Source organism: Rhea americana, unplaced genomic scaffold (genome assembly GCF_003343005.1).
Source record: "Rhea americana isolate MKP2758 unplaced genomic scaffold, rheAme1 scaffold_143, whole genome shotgun sequence".
NCBI lineage: Eukaryota > Metazoa > Chordata > Aves > Rheiformes > Rheidae > Rhea > Rhea americana.
Genome location: NW_028185517.1, coordinates 382,779 through 398,001, shown reverse-complemented (window position 1 = coordinate 398,001; position 15,223 = coordinate 382,779). Strand labels below are relative to the sequence as shown.

General features: G+C 37.9%; 2 protein-coding genes across 7 annotated transcripts in view; both read right to left on the bottom strand.

Moving 5' to 3' along the window:
- C1QTNF12 (C1q and TNF related 12) overlaps positions 1 to 4,938 on the bottom strand; it is a 34,547-nt gene extending 29,609 nt beyond the window's left edge. For 3 of the 5 annotated variants that reach the window (XM_085298937.1, XM_085298942.1, XM_085298944.1), the window contains exons 1-2: positions 4,221 to 4,938; positions 3,829 to 4,019 (exon numbers count right to left, since the gene is read on the bottom strand). The gene's annotated coding sequence lies outside the window, so the exon portion shown is untranslated. The remainder of the gene's footprint in view (positions 1 to 3,828; positions 4,020 to 4,220) is intronic. The other 2 variants (XM_085298939.1, XM_085298940.1) reach the window with 2 other exon arrangements.
- An 82-nt stretch (positions 4,939 to 5,020) lies between these two features.
- Positions 5,021 to 11,663, bottom strand: UBE2J2 (ubiquitin conjugating enzyme E2 J2). 2 transcript variants are annotated; one of them, XM_085298945.1, is made up of 8 exons: positions 11,476 to 11,663; positions 9,681 to 9,811; positions 9,414 to 9,454; positions 8,357 to 8,459; positions 8,105 to 8,243; positions 7,537 to 7,617; positions 7,070 to 7,135; positions 5,021 to 6,803 (listed from the first exon to the last, which is right to left on the bottom strand). In XM_085298945.1, exons 2-8 carry the CDS (start codon positions 9,809 to 9,811, stop codon positions 6,519 to 6,521), a joined length of 846 nt encoding a protein of 281 aa, XP_085155071.1. In that variant the 5' UTR covers positions 11,476 to 11,663; the 3' UTR covers positions 5,021 to 6,518. The 2 variants fall into 2 exon arrangements, with proteins under 2 accessions (XP_085155071.1, XP_085155072.1); XM_085298946.1 differs by lacking the exon at positions 7,070 to 7,135.
- Positions 11,664 to 15,223: the final 3,560 nt, after the last annotated feature.

The following is a 15,223-nucleotide window of genomic DNA, read 5'->3' as shown; positions in this document are numbered from 1 at the left end:
GGGGGGGGAGGGAGGAGGAGACAACTGGTTATTTAAAAACAGCAGAAAATCAGAAAACATATTACTCTCTCCTATAAACATTTCATAAAAATTTTAAAGTCCTTGGACAGAGTCAGCTAATCTTTGCCACCTCCCCACCGCCTAGAACAAATATTCTTATTTTTCTACAAATAGGGAAAGCGAGGCACAAAATAATTATTTGATGTTGTACTATGAGACTGTTCAAGAACAACGAAAATTTGAAGATGACATAATTTGAAGTTCCCAATTCAGTCAGCAAGCAATAGACTTGCTCTCTTTTAATTATCCCCTTTCCATGCCTCTGTAATTAAAGTAATAACGACAGCACACTTCTTCAGTGGACTTTAAAAGCAGGCAGGATGGAACAGGAGCATTATCTCTGCTATCACTATTACCTCTGTCTCAGAGAAACTGAAACAAAAATAATCCAAGCACAAAATCAAGAACTCTTAAGTCACCAGCAGAATAAAGATTTGAAAAATATCATTAAAGGGAGAGAGAAATGGTATTTGGGAAGGGGAAGAGAGTGAGAAGATGAAGGGAAGTGAGGCAGAGGTTAAATAGTTAACAGTATATCTCCCCTCCCCCAACTAGCTCACATTCCATCAAAACTACGTGGCAGACTTTATTTGTTAATAATATTTAACTTTCTTTGGCGCCTTCTCATACTTAAGCCTCTTTTTCAGGTTAGTTGTAGACAAGCCATGAATCTGTAAAAGTGCACTTGATGACACATTAATAGGACAATCTGTCATATTGCAGCTAAACAGCCTGACAGATCCACACACCATGGCAAGAAATGACATTCAAAGCTGGAATGGGGCAACTGCTTTTTCGGTCTGCTGGTGCAGGCTGCCCTTGTCTACTTGCAACATCCCCCTTCTTATCCCAAGAGATAAATGCCAAGGCTATTACATCCTCAGGTCTGGGGGAAAATAAATTCTATCTACATATGCAAGCACAAGGCAAAGTTACTTGGTGGTCCACTGGGATAAAGTTACTGTAGCTAACTCCCCACTGTATACTAGTCTCTGTTTGGGGCTGAAATAAGTGCATCAGCACAGTTGTTACGTCTCCCCTGACCACCAAATTACCATTTGTATTATCTGCAGAAACTTGCAYGTGTTGCTGCTGCTGTTCTTAGAGCCTAGTTGTAGCAGTTCCAAAGCATTTGCATCTTGTTAATTCATAAACACCTGGAAGAGCATTCAATATTCCTTTGAAAAAATGAGAAATAGGGTGACATTGCTTAACTGCAATGAAGCCGAAGAATCTCAAAGTGAAAATTCAAGCAGCTGCTTCTCTCTGAGCTCAGCACTATTAGACCAAGAACTGGAGTAGCCACTAGAGTATTTCATAGACCTCTTAGCTTCAAATCCAAAGTTTSCCAATGTTAATCTCCTATAAAACCAAACTGTTGATTGGGCTAATAAACAAAGCTGATAGAAGAACCAACCTAAAGACAATAGCAGACAAAAGAGCAGCTTCGGGAAGGAAGACCAAAAGCTCAAGGTCAGGTCAGTTGCAATCTGCAGAATACTCCAGTACAGCTGATTGTATCCCATGTTTTCAAAGAAACTTTTCATTTAGATCCTTTAGGCATTCCCAAGCAAAGACATAGTCCCAGCAGTCTAGCTGCTCATCACCCAGGACCTAGGTGGTATTATTATGCCATCTTGTGGCAAATCCATAGAAACAATAAGTYACTTTCAAAGACAAGACTTCTCTTGTAGCATCCTCTTCAGTGACCAAGGCTTGAAATAGGAAGTTTTGCACCAGGAATCCTAATAAYGGGAGTCAAGTCATCTTCATTCATTTTGGAAAGCAATTCTAGAAATGRCTTCTTAATAGCAATAGCATGAGATATAAATCCCTTGAGTTCATTTTCAGTTAGTTGAGGGGGGCAGGGAAGGTAAAAGAGCAGATCTGCAAGGAATTATTTTTCCACTGAAAACATGATTCTTTTTACTTTAGAAAGTAAGGTCTGGCCCTCASTGGGCAGCAAAAAGCAAGGGAGCGGGTAACCATCTTGCATACTTTACTGTTCATTTGTCTTTCTGTTACTAAATTGCAAAATAAGCCGTTAATAGCAACAAATTACCACCAGAAATTTAGAGAAATATTCAAAAGGAACTTTTGAAGCACAGAGCTTAAGGTAGTAATTCTGTCTTCTAGTAAGGAGTTTGCTCTTCTGAAAAATAGTTTATCATTTGCTGAATGCTTACACATTTAAGGCAAGATGGAGAATCCATGAGATGGGTTAGAAGCATCTCTTTTCTTTGACTTTGACTTGTATGTGAAGTTCCTCAAAATGCTTGGTTAAAGACATACTATCAGAACTCAGCTGATCAGTTTCAAATCTAAGCACATGCACAAACACAAAAGGAATTTCTTATACAATTCGTCTAGCGTAGCAGCAGCAGAATGCCTGTCCTCATAGCAAAATTTTCATCCTGGACAGCTACACTGGTCCTGAATACGACAGCATGTCTACTCCCATCTGAACAGTTCTGAAATTTTATCTGTTTAGCTAACAAAAAGCACTGAAAGGCTCTGATGCAATTAAAGGCACTTCTGACAATCTAAACAGAGTTCAAAAGAACTCCAGACTCAAGTATTCTCTTGGATAAGAAAAAGGTGTAAATAACAATGCTGTAATGAAGATGCATCATTTCATAAGACAAATTAGTACACAACGGGGCTTTGACAGATGTCAATTACAGAAAAATAAAAGCTTTCACAAAATTACAAAGAAATTGCTATTACAAACAACTAGCTTTTGGATCCACAGACATTCGAAATGCCAGTGCAAAATCAAGTTCTACAGACTAAAATTGAAGTCAGCCTTTGAGCAACAAACTACATGCATACAGCTTTAAACAGAACTGAAAGGCAGAAAAAAAAATGTTGTCCAGATACAGGGGTATAGCAGCAAAATGAAGTATATTCAAACCATGAAACTAAAATACTACTTTCTTTTGAGGAATCCTAACTCCTGGGGTGAAAGTAGAACAGCATCTTTTTAAGGTGTAGCTCCTACATACCTCAAGAGCAGCTACTGAGAAAAGATACCTGTGCTTAGATACTGCATTTCAATGATAGCTGTGACATTATGTCACCATAGAACCAGTATTTATCAGTAGAGGAACTGAGTTACTATACAAAAGTTCTAAGARAACTTCTTGTATGTGTTTACTACATATGGAAGGGGCACCAAAAACTTGAAGAAAAAAATCTGGAGTTGGAGGACATGCAGTTTTACCAGTTTTTGTTTTCTACCTATTCATATGTATCCAGTTAAGACTTTTTCCCAATGATTTCTTTCCCCAAAAATAGTTCCATAGAAAGTGTGAATTTTAATATGAATGTTTATTGTGAACAAATAACTTTACAATGCAGTCATGTCTACTCCTCAGTACATGCTAAGTGATTTCACTTCTGTGACTTTGAAATGTTGGAGGGGAAAAAAAGTGATGACTACACACAAATTCAAGATTTTTGAAATCAAGAGATTTTTAAAGACTACTACTGAGAAGTCTCATGATTTGAGTTGCAAAACTTCCCTATCATCTATGTAAGATAATCTTAYATAAATCTATGAAATTGCAGCATGAAAGCAGAGGGTCAGACATTTGTTTCAGGATCATCCAGGAAAGGACAGCTTTTAGCTTAATGTACTGCTTCAGGGCACAGTAACATTTTTGTGTGGCAAAGAACGGTTTGCTTCATCTACTGACTTTGGTAACAAAAAGATCAGATACCACATACTGTTAATAAAATCTTTTTTCAAATATCAGTATAACCTACATAGAAGTAAATAAATCTTCTGTTACCAAAGGCAAGGAGCAAGGACATATATGAAAGTCTTGAAAGTGAGAGCGCAAGGGTTCAGTCATCTGTTCTTCCTAATTTTTCACAAATGGCACCTGAACTGACAGCCAAGTTTTTCTCTGAATCCAGGGTACTGAAGAGAAGCCATTACTGGAAGACAAGTTCCTCTGGAAAAAAAAAAAATCTCATCAAAAAAAAAAAAAGAGAGAGAGCGCGAGCATTCCAGGATTTAATTAGTGTAAGTTTTGTTTCTAATTGTGGCACTTGCTACAAGCAAGAGACCCACTTTCATATGCTTAGCGGTAGCTTAAGGCCAACTTCTTGTTACATAAGATGTCTTTTATAAGAAATCAGCATCTCTTGATTACCTTGGTTAGTTACATTTCACAAAAGATACGAATACACTATGCCCAAGGTCTCCTTGCCTTTGTCTTCCTTTACGTGAGTAAAAACCTCCATGAGAAGACACACACAGATAACCACTTCTAAACTTCTGTCTATAGGTAATGACAAAAAAAGGCATTGTGAGAACACAAACATGTTTGAATAATATTAATCTCTATAAGGCATAGCAACCCTGGCTACAGGTTTGTATGCTTTGAAGAAAATATATATATACATACATACACACACACACACACACACACACACACACACACACACTCACGTATCTTACAAACTATCTTGAAAATCCTATCACTCCAGAAAAGACATTTCCCCTCCCATACATTCCCCAGATAGAACATAGTCATTTTTGGACACAAATACAACTGTTGCTTCTCTTAGGAGTGTTGATTAAGCACATACAAGAAGCAAATTAAAGAGCAATTATAAATAAGATTGGATCAAAACCACAAAAATCAAAAAGTCAATTTATAAATACATTTTAAAATACAGCCTTTACCACATTCTGTCTAACATGCATCCCATTTCCTCCTTCCCTTCCTTACCTCAGTAAGCTCTGCTTCAAGATTTCTTTAGTATGGAGTGTTTCACTAGTTTTGATAATTACTACCTTTTGGTAACAACATTTATTTATTGATGCTTTAGCTACATGGCTCATGGGTTTACCATAATTCTTTTTTTCCCCCCGTACAAGTCAAAATACCAAGGAGAAGCAGAGAGAGCAAACAAATCTGAAAGGAAAAAATAAAACAGCTTCAAAACATTTCTTAAATACATGAGGTAATATTTATTGGGCTTTTCACAACATTTAACAAAGAATATGCAGTTAAATGCAGAGCATTTTACCCTGCTATCACCTTTTACAGTTTGTTAGATCATTAACAGTGAGTGCTTTCTTCCCCAGATGACTAGATATCACTGTTAATTACGAAAGGCACAGTAAGCTTGCCTCTGGTAAGTCAAAGCATTTGGATAAAACTAAGCAGGGAGGGAAACTGAGCAGAAAAAGTAACTTCAGACTCTCAAACTACACTAGAAGCTTTAGTGTTTATTCACAATCATGTAACCTCAGGAACAAACACTGATATTTCAGTCATCCATCATCTGAAGGGGAACAAAGAGGAACTTAATTTAGAAGCCAAAGGATTCAGGATTCTGGGAACTCAGGTAAAATAGAAAGGCTTAGGTTCTCTCTCTTTTTTAAATAGTTTACCCAAATTTTTCAAGCAAAGTAAGCAATACTAATTCTAAGTAGTTCACTTCAGCTAGTGGCACTTCAGATGAATTCAGCTGACTTTGAAGAATCTGGTTCAGTATTCAGCCTCATTTGTCTTTTTAGCTCCACACAGGCTACTATTTTTTCATTTACCAAAGCCCAAGAAATCCAGGGAAGCTTCTTCTGAATACATAATTTACTTTTCTTTCTGTGCAGATTTATTAAACAGTGGCACCTTGTGATCAAAATAAAGTATTACAGTTTTAAAATATAACATTTCCCAAAATGGAAATTGTAACTAAGTGAACAAATTCAAAACTATATTGAATATCAGTATCCCCACTAAGACCAATTCAAATATTTTTTTCTGGCTAATTGTTTCCTAAAGGCCAACAACTGCACTTCTTGTAGCCCAAATAAGACCTTCTTAAGTTATACTGTGACAATTTAGACAACACATTTAACACACACGGTGTTACTTTCTCACTGATCTAATCACTACTGACTAGATATGCAATGATGTTCACTCTATTTTACAAAAGAAACCAGCTATCTTCTGTAGCATCAATGCTCACATTAACCAGACCCTTACTAAGCCTCCACTTTACTCATTTCAAGCCTTGTACAGACTCTTTGCTAATGAAACTAAAATACGATATGCATCAAGTGTGAAATTTTAAAAATTGTTCAATCTAGTAAAAAGCCTTATTTACTTAATATTTTCAAAGTTCAAATAACAGAATGGAGAAATGCTATAAAATCAAAGCATTAGTAATGCTAGCTTCTCATCAATAATGCTTTGACTTGTTTGTGAGCCACTACTGAACAGTAGTGAGGACAACAGGATCTGTGAGCAGAACATCTTTTAGTTTTCTGACTAAACTGAGCCTACTCCATTTCCCAAACTTAACCCATGAGCCAACCAATATTCTATCTACAGCTTGGTAGTACAAATATTTATCCCAGTACCAAAGTCAGATGCCCAAAGAGTCCCACTCATTCTGCAACTATCACTATTTTGGTCTTGAATTTCCTGTTTTACTTCTCATTCTTGTGCTATGCTTCTCAGTACATACTTGACTGTGTAGGCAAAGGCTGCAAAACCAACTATAACAAATAAGTTCGCCAAAGCTCCTCCTAAGAGTCCATGGTTACGATTGGCTTGTTGGAGACCTGGATGATTGGCAGGTGCCAGTTGTACATGCCCATTAAGAAGGGGTATTCCGTTTTGGCCATAATGTGCTTCCCCATCTGGGACAACATCTGGTAAAGGGAGGGATGGAGATCTGTTACTGAGGTCTTCTTGTGCTTTCTGTTTCTGTTTAATCTCCTGCAAAGAAGAAGAAATAAAAAAGRAATACCTGAAAGTGAATGTGGCAAAGCTTTTGGGTGTTTCGAACAGTCCTTACAACACAAATTCTTATGTAACTTTAGGAAAACGATTATGGTATACCTTTTTATACTGTAGGTTTTTTAAACTAAATTAACTGCATATATAAATATATATATATATTACACAGTCTCCTGAATTTCTTCCAAAGTCACCTACTTCAGTAACTGACAGAGTCATTTGGCCAAGGTATTTTTTTTGTTCACCTGGACATTTGCCGAGAGACTTTTTTCAGAAATGAGTTTCTTGCAAAAGAAATTTTGCATGTCCACCTTGTTTTGAAGGAAAGACATTGAAAAACTGAAAAAACAAATTCTAGAAGAACACATTAAAAATATCCTTGTATTTAGAACAGCACAGAAGTATTAATTACTGTCACATAAAAAAAGGTCTGAGTCCTCAAGTGATCGAGTTACTAGGAAAACAGTAGTGAAGAGAACATTCACTGTTCTCTGGCATTCTGTAATTTATCAGGAGAAGAAGAGAGAGCATTTTGTGAATAACTTTGCAAAGGATAATATATAAATCAAGCACTCACGACTCTGCCCAAAAAGGCCTCTTTTGTTTGGGCAGAAAGAAGAATGTCTTGGAAAAATCGTAACTAATTAGCTTAGGTCTACACAGACAAGTTGAAACTACAGAAGATAATAATTGCATGGATTAATTCCCTTACCTCCACCACTTCAGGGAAGAGTTCACAGAAGACTTTATCTTTCAAATTAAATGCTAAGCTTTGTGCAGCAAGTTGTCTTTTCTGTGAAGGCAAAAGGAATTATGAGCAGTAGCATATAAATGAAGATAATATGCTTTAACTGAGCATCAGTTACTTCCCACAAGATGGTGTAAACTACTAGCCAACTAATTTCTAACTTTTACAACAGTTTCGTATCTGTGAATACTGACATTCCTAAAATCAGCTTGCGTTCTTCACTCTTCTTTTTATGTGATTTGTGTTCTGAACTGGTGTGCCTACTCAGCAGACACTCTGAGGGGAGGGAAAAAAAGGAGAAAGTCCTAACAATATGATTTACTAGAAATGGTAAGTTTTCTAAAAAATCTTCTCTATGCCCACACTACCTAAAACTGACTTGATTCACCTGCTCATTGCCTCTATCTGTGGATAATGACGCATTCATCTCCAAGATATTTAAATGCTGGCCGCTGGTCTTTGTTCTAACTTTGAGGTGACATTCAACACTCCTTGAGCTGACAAAAGGTACGTAACATAGTCCGGAGCTTACTGTGAACTCTGAGGTCTCTATGCTGCCCAGTGTGGGACCCTTTTCCACCATAAAACTAAGAAGGCCTGTCAAGATCGTTGAGACTGACCAAGCTGGATTCCATGTATCGGGGTGAAAATCAGTGATTGAAAGACACAACCTTCAAAAAGAGAAGACAGGCACTGTGCTTTATCTTTACTATTGAAAGTATTACAGATAATACATATTGCTAAAATAGTGTTAATTGCTTAAGTGTTAGAAGAAAATCCTTACCTTGTATTACACTTAAACCTTCCATTAGGAGTAATCATATAAATACTAGGAGGTTTAAAAGGAAATTCTCTGGGGAATATTAGTTTCCCATGATAATAGCCACCTGCATTACATAAAGAGATGAATTACTTATTTTGCAAAAAGATGAAGTCCTAAGCTACTAGTAAACTGGGCCAAATAAAACTTCTTTCCCTCTCCCCCTTACGCTGAAGAGATCAAACTCAACAACTTGTGCCTCTAAAATACAGGAATGGTGATCCACACCTGCAATAGGTTAACTTCAGAGGCATTGTTCTATCATGTGCATACTACAAATAATACTTCCAGTTGTGAAGTTCATGATATATTTAAGGAAAACCTATCAAAGCATACTCAAGCCTTATAGCAACACAAATGGGTTGGTTTTCCACACATACTACGTGGAAATAAAAGTCCTATGAAGAATATGATTTCAAAAAGAATCTTATAGGAAACTCCAGAAGACAATGTCAAATATGGAGCTACAGCAACTTAATACGGCTTTTCCTTTCCTCTCTTTCTGCAAATTCATGAATTCATGAAGAGGCTATAGGTCGCAGTTTAGTGAGAGCATTTATATGCTAAACCATAAATAAGTCATACTAAAAAACACCCTAAAAAAAAAAAACAATGACTTTTTTTTTAAAATGATCTGATTGTCATATGCTATGTAAAGTGAATTATCTGCTCAAAGATCTTTAGCAATTACTTAACAGGAAGTTATGTTTCCTCAATGCTTAAGAGTGCCATGGCATAGAAATTTAACCTGAATGTGTTTTTCTTAGAATCTTTGATTTAACCTGAATGTGTTTTTCTTAGAATCCTTGATAACACAAAAAAATTAATAATGGACAATGGCATCACTATCTCTTTTCAACATCCTCTTTATGACAAAAGAAGGAGAGCTTTGAAATTGCACTAATAGTTTTTAAGACCTGCTTAGAGTAGTTAAACTTTGCCCAAACAGCCATGCAATTTCTCAGACATGCAAATGATAACATAAAGTACATGCATGTTTTTGCTACATGCTAGTWTTTACCTTCATATGGAGTCATTTCAGGTCCCCGTACTACATAGCGCCTAAAACAAAGAAGTAAATTTAAATGTTATGAAAGCTAGCATGCAGTCAACCATCAACTTCCTTAGAAATAAAGATGACTGATATCACTTCAGCAAAGTAATTTCATACTACAACTCCCAAAACCAAGATTCCCATACAATCTGTAGGAGTGAGGGAGTTGGACTTAATGATCTGGAAAATCTTGTTGTCTCTACAAGCGTGAGAATAATTCATTCTAATTCTTACCATTCAAGGATATTAGATGGGAGGGGTTCTGCACAGATATAAGGCACTGGATCTTTCTTAATTCGCAGGTAGTCTTGTTTAAGTCTCTGCGTTGCCGTCGTCGGTGCTCTCTTATTACTGTTGTTGCTCATCTAGATTTTTAAAAACATACATATATAAGTAAATATAATCTCTATATAATCTTAATAGTTGCAGTTACTATGCTTCACTGAACACAGCTCTAGATCTTGCAAAATATACTGTACACAGTATTTTTTTTAAAATATAAAAACACTACAACTTTCAAGTCGTAAGACCCATGCACAATTTTAAACAACTACCGTACTCTCAAGAGACTTTGTATATAGTCAAAACAGGAAAATATACAGCCTTTTTCCAAAAGGAGTAAGTGTTGCATTGAATTGCTATCATAAAAATAAGCTGCACTGTAAAACCAACTTGAACTCTTAATAACCTGTTCTACACTTAGGCTGAACATACATCATTACAATGCTGTTTTAAAGGTCTATAGTCCTTTAGAGTGCAATTCATTTCCCTATTCAGCTAGAATGGTTATTATGTAAATTTCTCCATAATTCAAAACCCTTTGCTGTTTCCATCACTTCGAGTTACTTAAATATATATATACACACACACACACACACATATCTATATACATACACACATATATATGTTTCTGGCTTTGTGGTGAGTGATTTTAACTTATTCTGCTGCTTGCTTAGGAGTCAGTTAAATTTGAAGAAACTTACAGAATGCCACATCCGAGCCACATTATTCCTTTCCAGATAAGGAAAGAGCTCATTCTAAATTCTAAGAGCAAATAAAGGAAGTTTCATGATGCTTACAAGACAAAGCATTAAGCCTTACAATGTATCTACAAAATATATCCCAATTAATAACTTTCATTTAACTCACCTTCCCTTACAGAAATCTAGCAAGAAACTGAGGCTTACATTCAGCAATTCAAACAAAGAACYAAAAGGAAATATTTACCTCTTTATGCAAGCTGTTTGTAAGTATTTCCTTTTGGTAAATATTTCAGTATGCATCTGACACTAATGCTATGTTAAATGCCTTTGAGTGATCTTTTTAGTCTTTCACTTCACCAGATACCCAAACATAATTTTTTAAAAGCTGTATTTATACCACTACAGTTAGTACACGTGGTCAAATGTTCAGATTGAACACGTTTAACCTGACTTYTGCTAAAAGTATTGTTAATTGCCATTTGAAATATGCAGTACTTTTGTTGAAGAAAGCCACATATGCTAAGTCTCTTCTACAAACCCGAAAATTGAAAGGGACTAAAGCASTCGGGTTCGACTTTAAAAGACTTAATCATGCTTTCTAATCGTTTGCTTCAAAGTCTCACACAGGAGTCCCTCCCAATAGACCACAAAAATATACTTAAGATCTCTAGAGTGTTATATATAGTAACACCTATATTTAGTTGTAACTACGCATAGTTCTGACAACTCGTAAAACCTTATCGGAAATAAGCCGAGAGATCGGGGAGCTAGCACAAGGCGCGCCGCAGCGCCCAGTGCAGGCCGCGGGGCAGCCGGCACCTCCTTCAGCGCGGCCGGGGGATCCCAGCCCTGCCGGCGGCTGCTGGGTGCCGGTGAAAGAACCGCAGAAGGGGCAGGAAGAGCCCACGGCAGCCCGCGGCCCGCCGACTGCACGCTCCCGGCGGCGGTCGGGCGACACAGGGCCCGGCCGGMGCGGGAAAGGAGACTAGAGGCGCAGACCGCCCGCCCCTCGGCTCCCCCGGCCGGCGCGCCCAGGCCCCACTCACCTCTCCTTGCTGGACGACAGGTCCTTCCACCGCAGAGACGCCCCGCCTGCCCAGAACCGCAGGCCGAGCGAGCGAGCGAGCGCCGCAAGGCCGGGCGAGCCGGGCCGCGACCCCCCCCGGCCCAACCTCCCCGCTGCGGCGCGACCGCGGCTCCCAGCCAAGATGGCGGCCCGGCGAGGCGGGGCCAGCACAGCACCGGCCTCTCCTTCCGGGAGGGAGCCACCGCGCTTCCGGGGCAGGCAGAGGGTCGCTTCCGGCTCGGCTGACTTCCGCTGGCGTCGGCATTGGCTGCGCGGCGCCCAGTGCTTCCGCGGCTGCCGCCTGCGGACGGACCCGCTGCAGCACTGAGGGGTGCTGCGCCCGCCAGGCTCCGGCTGCGGGATGAAGCGTCCTCCAGGCGCCAGGCGAATGTCGAGCGGGCTGCGCAACCAGAAAAGCCAAGGCGGATGGCCAGATTGTGTTTCGGTGTTCTGACCTTTCTGAATATTGTCATTTGAGACTGAATAATGTCTGTCAGCACGCATTCACACAAAAAATCAAGAATTGTTTTAGGAAATAAGACTTGGCATAGAGAAGTCCCTCATTACACCTGGCTTTAACCTCATCCTTGGCACAATAAGCATGTTGAAGGAGAGTGCTGTTCTACAGAAGCTGATTAACAGATGAAATAGATCTGTATCTGCTYGCTTTGTCCCTGCTAGGTCTCAAATCCTGCTACGTGGTGCAAGACAGGATTCAGCAGGCATCATTTATGACAGTCTTTTCGTAACTCAGTCTTTTACACGCGTGGGATGTTCCACCGGAGGAACGGTTGAAAAAAAAAAAAAAAAAAAAAAAAAAAAAAAAAGATTCCACCTCAGCATTTACTGCCACGGCTATGTTAATCTGTCATCTTTGGTGATTTGAGTCCAGCTCAAGACTTAATTTTCAAATAAATTGAATGTTTGTATTTTATACTGTATTTGTTCACACACAGAAGTCTTCATCCAATTAAAACGCATCTTCAAAAGACTAATAAATAACCTGTTTGTGGTTAACATTTAAGGTTTTAGCATTTCGCTTGTCACCTATATACTGAATAGCATCTCAGTTGAGATACAATTTTTCACAGAATGGATAAATGCAAACTTACTTATCTCAGTTGAGAGCGGTTATTTTGCTAGCTCCCTTCCAGTGCTGTCCCTTCAGGGCTTTTGAAATTTCCAATGCAGATAATGTTTCTGAAAGGGAATTCATGGAATTTTAATTCTCCAAGATTTAATAAGGAATAGATTGGCTCCTGATTGATACATCTGTGTTTAGTAATCTAGAGCATAGCCACTGGGTTGCATTCATTAATCATTAACATATGGCCTAGTTAAAAGGACAGTGTTATCTCTGCTGCTGGTCTAATAAGTTGCTTTATTGTCTAAAATAGAACTAAAAGACAGAAGTGCAAATGAATGAGTTGCTCAAAGAGTATGCAATGGAGCCATAGTCAGAATGCATGATTACAATAAAGATCAGATTTTTTTTATTATTATCCAAAATATACAARCATCTCTCATATGAATAGTTCTTGCAATTATTATTGTTCTCCTGTGTGTTTGTGCACTTGCGCATTTTTATCCAATAGAGGGCATGGTAGCCCACATACTTAAGCTCTGTTCTTAGTTCTTTCTATTGGCAGCGTAGCATAGACTGCTCTCCAGACTTGCCCTGTAATTTCACTTGGAATCCTGGCCTTAGCTAAATGAAGATTAGTCAATGACAGGAAGGAAAAATACAGAAAATGGGCATGAAGTTAGTACCTATCAGTGAATACGAAATTTGTAACCACCTATATGTGGTAAATTTCACTTTACTTTTATAAGCAAGATATCATATCCTCATTTTAAAAAAAATCTCTCTCAAGCATCTCTGTTCAGCAATTTCAGTGGGAGTACTTAGTCTTCATATATTTTCTAAACAGTCAGGCAGTGTTACTGATGCAGAATGACTGTTGTATTAGGCCCTAGAGAGAGCTACATTTGTTCAGCAAACTGAAATGATATTTAGATTTACAGAAGCACACTGAGAGACATAACCATTTTTTTTTTTTACTTCAAACATGGACAAGAAATATTTTTCAGGAACTAGGAAAAACACTGAGTTTTTGGAAAGAAGTTGCCAATAAGAGAGAATTTAACCAAACAAAAATATTTTCAGTTTATTGAGGGAAAACAAAATTGTAATTTCATGATTGTTTCATTTAAAATGCTTTGTATTTTCCACAATTAGTTCAAACTTCAATCACAGTACCAGGATTTTTCTTACACAAAATGTTCTCATGTCCCCCCTATGGCCCCTTTACAACTTCTAGAGTAGTTTTAGTTTAAGAAATTTATAAAGCCATATTGTTTTCTTTGAAGTGCTTTGATTCTAGTGCCATGAAATTCTTTGTGGAAAAATGATTTACTTCAAAAAAGGGGTAAAAGTTGACCTGCTTTGTTTTAATTTCTTATACTCAGTCGTCTTTATATCTAATCTGATATATCTAATCTCTTTRCAGATGCTTAAAGGTATTGCAGAATAGAAGGAACTTTTTATTATAAGTTATTATGCTTCAAGACAAAAAGAGCTGTGTAAATGGAAGGTATTATTAGCATGTTGTATTAGCCTAGATGTATTTAACCTAATAAATTCCTCATGGTAACTCATGCAGTATAATACGTACCTGGTTTTACACCTTTTGGCCTGAGAACAATTACTCCCATTTTCCCTCTGCCACACTGTTTTGTCTTTTCATGTTTACCTTGGAATTCCTATCAAGTCATCCAAATTTAGAGATGTGAGAACCATATAAACCCGGAGACTGTACGAAGGAATTCTGGATCTTTTATTTACTCGTCTGTCTCTCTCTCTAATGTTCCTCAAGCCCAAAGTATTTCATGCATAAGTGTGTTGTCATTAACATTCCATTGATCTGTCTGGTGTATTACTCTGAACAGTAATGATAGTACTGAATGAGACTTCTTTGAGAGTAATTTCATTTTTCCTTCACAGTTGTTTTCCAGAATGCAAATGAATCACTCTGTAGAACTGCTTCTCTCTGAAAAGTAGTTTTGGTATACTGGTGTCCTATCTTGAAGATGTATTTTAAACCTGGGTTGGAGAAGTCACTAGGAGTTCCTGGTTTATGTTCTGAAATCATTGAGTGCACCAAATAAATAATAAGTGCATATTCCTAAATTAACTTGGAAAGCCACTAACTCCAGGTCAGAAATAACTGAGATAATTGTCAGTACACTAGAGAATATGCCATCCATTTATATAGAAATACACGATTTCATAAAAGTTGGAATTAATTTTTAATTTGCTATGGGCCCCTCAGCAAGATAGCATTGATGGCTAAGGGACTTGACAGTATCTTTTGGTGCTTGTGATAGAATATCTCTAGATGCTTATTGGTATCTTCATGGCCCAAATCTAGTTTGATCAGAAACAGGATTTGTCTAACAGAGGCTGTTAAATTTGTAGTGTCTGGTGTTCTGGCAACCAAATGATGACTTTCAAAGCATGCTGCAACTTTGGAAGGCCATGTTCAGACGTGGATTTAACTTATTACCATCCAGATGAACCATCATGAGGAATTATCCATGGGGAAGCAGTTTCCCCAGTCCTGTTACCAACAGGCATATTACAGTGGGCTCAAGGGAGCCCACCTAGCTGCATAACTCATCTGTACTCTGTCAGCAGTTTTCTCCTGTAATTAGGCATAAGTTGACCA

Coding starts and splice junctions, on each gene's coding strand:
- UBE2J2 (XM_085298945.1), bottom strand. CDS start 9,811: ATGAGCAACAACAGTAATAAGAGAGCACCGACGACGGCAACGCAGAGA. Junction 9,455..9,680: donor CCATCTAATATCCTTGAATG/GTAAGAATTAGA, acceptor TCTTTGTTTTAG/GCGCTATGTAGTACGGGGAC. Junction 7,136..7,536: donor TCTTCCCTGAAGTGGTGGAG/GTAAGGGAATTA, acceptor CTTCAAAACAAG/GTGGACATGCAAAATTTCTT.